The sequence below is a fragment of the Balaenoptera borealis genome (assembly GCF_965194805.1).
Source record: "Balaenoptera borealis genome assembly, chromosome: 13".
NCBI lineage: Eukaryota > Metazoa > Chordata > Mammalia > Artiodactyla > Balaenopteridae > Balaenoptera > Balaenoptera borealis.
This window is the reverse complement of record NC_138870.1, coordinates 98,896,535-98,902,567: the sequence shown is the minus strand read 5'-3', so window position 1 is coordinate 98,902,567 and position 6,033 is coordinate 98,896,535. Positions and strand designations below refer to the sequence as shown.

The following is a 6,033-nucleotide window of genomic DNA, read 5'->3' as shown; positions in this document are numbered from 1 at the left end:
AAGAGCAGGAGGGAGGGACCGGGATGGGAATTTGTACTCCCTGCTTAAAGGGACACAGGGCCCCGTCTCCTCTGGCCCCGGCACCACCTCCTGAGTCAGACACAGGCAGTGCGAGAGAGTTAGCTGCGTCTCTCAGGGCCCTAGAGCTTCTTTTTCTGGAAAGTGGCTTTTATTGCCAGGCCAGGGTATAATTTGCCCTGCCAGGTGGGAGCCATTGCTGAGGAACGCAGAGGAGGAAGAGCCGGGGACAGCCTGCATTCCTGGCAGTGAGGGAGCAAGTGGGGTGGTGAGTGAGTGTGCGTGGGGGGCGGGGCGCGGGGTGGGGGGTGAGTCTGGGAGAATGGAGGCCACAGCAGGGTCCCAGGGACTCTCAGACCTCCCTCTCCCCTATGTACCCTCTCGCGTCTCCTGCCCTCCACTGGTCTGTCCCTCACTTGGCTCTGAGATCCTCGTGAGTGAACCCACGTGGGTAGGTCGCAGGAACCCATCTCTTCCTCCATCTGGCCCACAGCAGGCCCTTGAGCTATTTCTAGTGAATTGAACTGAATTGAAGAGTGAACGTTTGCTTCACACACACACACACACACACACACACACATACACACAAGCACCACAGCCTGGGAAGCTCTCCAGATGCCCTGGATGTGAGTCTCAGCCCCAGTGCTTCCAAGCTGGGTGACCTTGGGCAAGTCTCTTGTGACTCTGGTCCTCCACACACTGTGTAAAGTAAGGAAGGAGGCCCTTTCTGAGGGGGCTGTTGGAGGCCCCAGTGCAGCCCCTGTACAAGCCCTGGCCTGGCGGCAGGAGGCCCCAGTGCAGCCACTGTACAAGCTCCGGCCTGGCTGCAAGAGGCCCCTACAAACTGGTTCCTCTTCCCTCTTCCCGTCCCTTCTCCTCAGCCTCGGCTTGGAAAGAAGGAAGTCTGTCCCTCACGTATCTTTAGTACTGCTGACACAGCATGGCATTTTCAAAAGAAGCCTTATTAAAAAAAAAGGAGTGGGGAGTTTTAAAGGAGACAATTAAGAAAGATATAAATACCTAATAAAAATAGCTAGTAAGAGGCATTGAGGGCACCCCACCTGTCAGGCAACCTGCTTTGCCCTCATTTAAAGCTCAGGACAATCCAGCAATGTATTATCATCATCTGGATTTTGCTGGTGAGGCAAGAGTGGCTCGGGTAGGATGAGTGACTTGCCTGCATTCCTTATCTGGTTAGAGGGGTATTTGAACCAATGTGACCACTTATCCTTGCCCTTCCAGTACGTCCCAGAACAATCAGATTTCTGATTCTGCAAGAGAGATGGTGATACACGTCAGCTGTTGTTACCTGAGGCCCCTGCGCAGAGGACCCCATCCCCCCTTTAACTCCTCCTCTTCCTCTCTGCCTCCATCTCTTCCAAAGATAATAATAGTTTCCAAAGTGCCCGCCCAGGCGTCATCCCACCTGTTTCCTATAACAACTCTGGGAGGTTTACCTGGGTGAGGAAACAGGCTGGACAGATTGTGTCACCTGGCTCAGAAGTGACAGAGAGATGGGCCAGGGGCCTGGGCCCCAGGCTCTGGACCCATGATTTTCACACTCACCCACTTGTTCTTCTGGAGAAGGGCTGGGGCCAGGGTGGACACCTGTGATTTTCCCTGCCCACCACCCGCCGTCCCTTCTGGGGGGAAATGCCTCCCTGCTTTCACCTGGGGACTCCTCTCTCCCCTGTCTTGGTCCACAGGACCCCTGGCCCAGGACGGGCCAATCAGAACCAGAGTCAGGCCTTGGGCTGGAATGCCCCGCAGGCTCTTCTCCCGCGGCTCCTGAGTTGGTAGAGTTTCAGCCTTGGGCTGTTGGTGGCTGGGCGGTGGATTACGAGCCAGCGGAAGGGAGTGGCCAGGGAGGACCTCTCTGAGGTGATGACGCTTAAGCTGGGCCCCAGGTGACAAGAAGTATCTGGCCTTGCCACCATCTAGAGAGAACTGTGGGAAGAGGGGACGGTGTGTTAGAAGGCCCTCAGGTGGGAGTGAGCTTTGGCGTGACGGAGGACTGGGAAGGAGGCTGGTGTGGCTGGAAGGGGTGAGGGAAGGGAGAGGTAGGGTATGAGCCTGCAGGCTGGGAGGCAGGGCCTCAAAGGCCAGTTCTGAGGAGGCTGCGGCTTGGTCCGCTGCGGACAAGGCCAAGGCAAGGGCCAAGGGCCTGACCTGTCCCTTCGCGTCCAGCCTCCGGCCTCTGAGGCCCTCCCCGCCCCGCCAGCGGGCGAACATGTGCTGCGGCTGCCAGGCAGTGGGGGAGCCGTGAGTGAAGGAGGCTGGGCTGAGGTTTGAAGGAGTGTTATGATTATTCTCGACAAAGACGAGAGGGCACAGCTGTTCATTCAGGAAAAGAGCAGCCCGTGGCACCACCCACCTACCCACCAGCAGCTGAGTTACAAAGAAATCATCTGCTGAAAACCAGGGGCTCCGCCTTGGAGGCTATTTCTGTGGAAACCAAGAATTCAAAAGCTCATCTCCTCGAAAGCCTCCCTTGCCTTGTAGAGACTGTAGAGGTGGGTCAAGGCAGAGCAGCCTCTTAGTCTTATTGATTCCAATCGAATTATAATCCCCATTTTGGTGTTGACTGTCAGCCCACAAGTGGGGGCCAGTTCTGGGCTTACGTGGCCTTGAATCCACATAACCCTTTAAGGTACATACACTCCTAAGGTGTTGGTGCCGCTTGACAGATGCTGAAACTTAGGCACAGAGAGGTTAAGAAACTTACCCAGCACCACACAGCTGGTGATAGAGCTGGAATTAAAACACAGGAATTCTGACTTCATTACACTCTTGTTCTTTCTGCTACACCACAGTGCCTTTGCGATGTCTTCAGTTCCCTGGATGCCCTTCTCCTCCACTGTGAGACTCATCTCCAGCCTCTACTAACGATTTTACCCAGTAAATCAGAGTGGTCCTTCCCTCCTCTCTGGCTATGCCCCAGTCATCTTCTCTAATTCAACTACTGCCTTCTGCCAGAGAAGATCTTTTCCTGCAGTTCTGACCACATCATTTGTTCATTCACTCATTCATTCGACAAATATTTACTGACTACTTACTATGTGCCAGATGGTCCAGGCTGGAAGACTGCAATGAACGAGACAGGTATATGCCTTGAATTTACAAAGCTCCCGTTTCATCTAGGAAGAGACTTTGCACAAGGTGCACAAGCAAATAAATGTATAATCACAAACTATGAAGACAACAAACAAGCAGGGTGAGACGAAGGAGACTAATAGGGCCAAGTCTACCTGCTGAGACAGAGGGCTGAGAAGGGGCCCCGTAAGCTGAGCCCAAGGCGTGAGAAGGAGCCAGCCTTGTCAAAAGCAGGGAAGAGTGTTTCCCAAAGAGAGAACAGCAAGGGAGAACTCCCAGAGGCAGGAAAGGACTCTGCATGTTCAAGGAACTTAAGGTCAGCAATGTGGCTGGAGCAGAGGCCACATTGTGTAGGGTTTGGGGGACCTGGCAAAAGGCCCGCTCCTCATCTGAAATGAGACAGTGTCTCTGGCAGCCTCGCAGCCTCATCCAGGGTAATGGTCAGGGCAGGCAGGAGGATAGAGGTATGGGAGGCTCTCCTGGTCTTGCCCCTAACCTGGAGCCTACCCTTAGGTTGGTGGGTGAGGGTCTCCTTCTGTTGTAGCTGCTAGGATCCTCTCAAGTCACTAGGAGAAGCTCTCTGTGATGGGGTGAGGGGGTCTCTGGCCCACAGCCGGCCTCCCCTGCACCCTTCCCTGAGGACCTGGGGCTGCAGCAGCCAGGCTGGCCCCCAGCTGACCTAGGTCTGGGATGGGCCGTAAGCCAGGCCTCTATCAGCCATCTGTCCACAGATGTGCGCTCCTGGACCTTGGGCCCCCAGCCGTCTCAACCCTTAGCGCTCACCTCCGCTCTCACCTTCTGAGCCAGGCTGTCCCAGACCGCCTTGGCCAGAGGAGCAGTTCTCGCTCACTTGCTATCACATTATGCATGTGACCTTTCTCAACAGCAGTGCCTGAGGTGATCTGTATCTGTTTCCCCGGTTCCTGTTGGTCCCCCTCGCTGGAGCACAAGCCCCCAGAGCGGAGCCTCATGCACAGCAGCCCTAACAAATATCTATTGACTGTCTATACTTTGCTTCTGGCTCAAACCAGAACAGAGAGCAATGTCCTGGGATGCTTTGTTTAGGTCCCTTCTAGAATCACCGTTCCCGGTGGTCCTTAGCTATGCCTCTGCCTCCATGGAGGGCGTTTTTTTTTAACATATTGATTTATTTATTTTTTAATAAATTTATTTATTTATTGTTGGCCGAGTTGGGTCTTTGTTGCTGCGTGCAGGCTTTCTCTAGTTGCAGAGAGCAGGGGCTACTCTTTGTTGCAGTGTGCAGGCTTCTCATTGCAGTGGCTTCTCTTGTTGCAGAGCATGGGCTCTAGGCGCACGGGCTTCAGTAGTTGTGGCACGCGGGCTCAGTAGTTGTGGCTCGCGGGCTCTAGAGCGCAGGCTCAGTAGTTGTAGTGCACGGGCTTAGTTGCTCCGCGGCATGTGGGATCTTCCTGGACCAGGGCTCGAACCTGTGTCCCCTGCATTGGCAAGCGGATTCTTAACCACTGTGCCACCAGGGAAGCCCAAGAACAAAGTCCTTTTTGAAGATGGGAAGTCGGATAGGAGCAGGTTTGCGGGGGAGAGACGACCAGGAGCGCCATTTTGGCCCAGGTTAAGCTTGAGTTGCCAAATGGGCATGTGAGCAGGTAGGTTTGTAGACTGCGCAGGAGAGCCCACCAGTTTAGAGGTGGGTAGAGGAATCTGGGAGGTGGGAAGAGGATCTGGGTGTGTGAAGGAGGAGGGAGTGATCAGCTGGGACAAACGCTGCCTTTGAGGACTGAGAATTACCACTGGATTTGCCAAAGTGGAGGCCGTTGTTGACCTTGAAAAAGCAGCTTGGGTTGAGAGGTAGGGCCAAAAACCTGACGGGAGCAGGTTGAAGAGAGGACAAGAAGAGAGGATTTGGAAACAGCAAATGCAGATGACTCCTTCAAGGGGTTTTGCTGGTTAAAGGGAGCAGAAAATGGGGCTGTAGCTGGAGGGAAAGGGGGCCGAGAGGGTTTTTTTTTAAGAAGTGAAAAAAATCTTACTTGCTTTTTTAAATTTGAATTTTATTCAGTTTTGAATTTGAATAGGTAATATGTTCCTGTGATCCCAAACATCAAAGATTCTGAAGGGCATTTGAAAAAAAAATCTCCTTCCTACCCCTGTCACTCTCCCACACCCCTCAGGCATTCAGTTCCTTGCCCTGGAGACAGCCAGCGTAATTAGTCCCAGAGCACACACTCGTGCACGCGTGCACACACACACAGTATTATTTTTCTCCTTTGTATATGAATAGTAACATCCCATATAGACCGCTCTGTGCCTTGCATTTTTTAACAATATATTCTGAATATCATTCTATCTCAAGACAGAGAGCATTCGCATCCTTTCTTATGGCTTTGCATTATTTCCCTCTATGGTACACCGTGTATATTTTTTCATCCAGTCTTCCACTGATGGACAATCATTTGAGATGGGTTCTATCATTACCTCCATTTTACAGAGAGGCAAGGAGGCGCTGAGAGGTTCACCGGCTCCACCACGGTTGCTAGCTAGTGTGCTGCAGCGTGGGAACTCCATGCCCTTAACCACCACTGCTCTCTCCTCCTCCTACTGGATTAGTTTCCAACCCTATTTCTCCTTCACTCCTACACTCTTAGCAATTATTTTGCTATCGTTTTGTTCATTCAAATAGCACATATTTACAAGCGCTGACCTTGTGCCAGGCACAGGGCTAGGCCCTGAGGATGCGGAGGGACAGGACAGAGAGAAGTCCTCTGCTGTCGAGGAGCTTGCAGACTAAGTCTTTGTGTGTTTTTGTAAGCTACCTCAAAGCTTCTGTGGAAGGACGCAGAGAATTAATAAGGAAGCCTGGTCCTTGTTTTAACTAATGAGGAAAGCAATCATGCCAACAAATCACTGTTGCAATCCTGAGAGCTGAATACCATAAAAAAAGCC

At 52.6% G+C, this 6,033-nt stretch overlaps 1 protein-coding gene across 1 annotated transcript in view; it reads right to left on the bottom strand.

The window, feature by feature from the left end:
- Nucleotides 1–4,277: 4,277 nt before the first annotated feature.
- TEF (TEF transcription factor, PAR bZIP family member) overlaps nt 4,278–6,033 on the bottom strand; it is a gene marked incomplete at its 5' end in the record, with an annotated part of 141,482 nt that continues 139,726 nt past the window's right edge. The window contains one exon of the mRNA XM_082351443.1: nt 4,278–4,568. Within this exon, the coding sequence (XP_082207569.1) occupies nt 4,478–4,568 (91 nt within the window). The 3' untranslated portion in view covers nt 4,278–4,477. The remainder of the gene's footprint in view (nt 4,569–6,033) is intronic.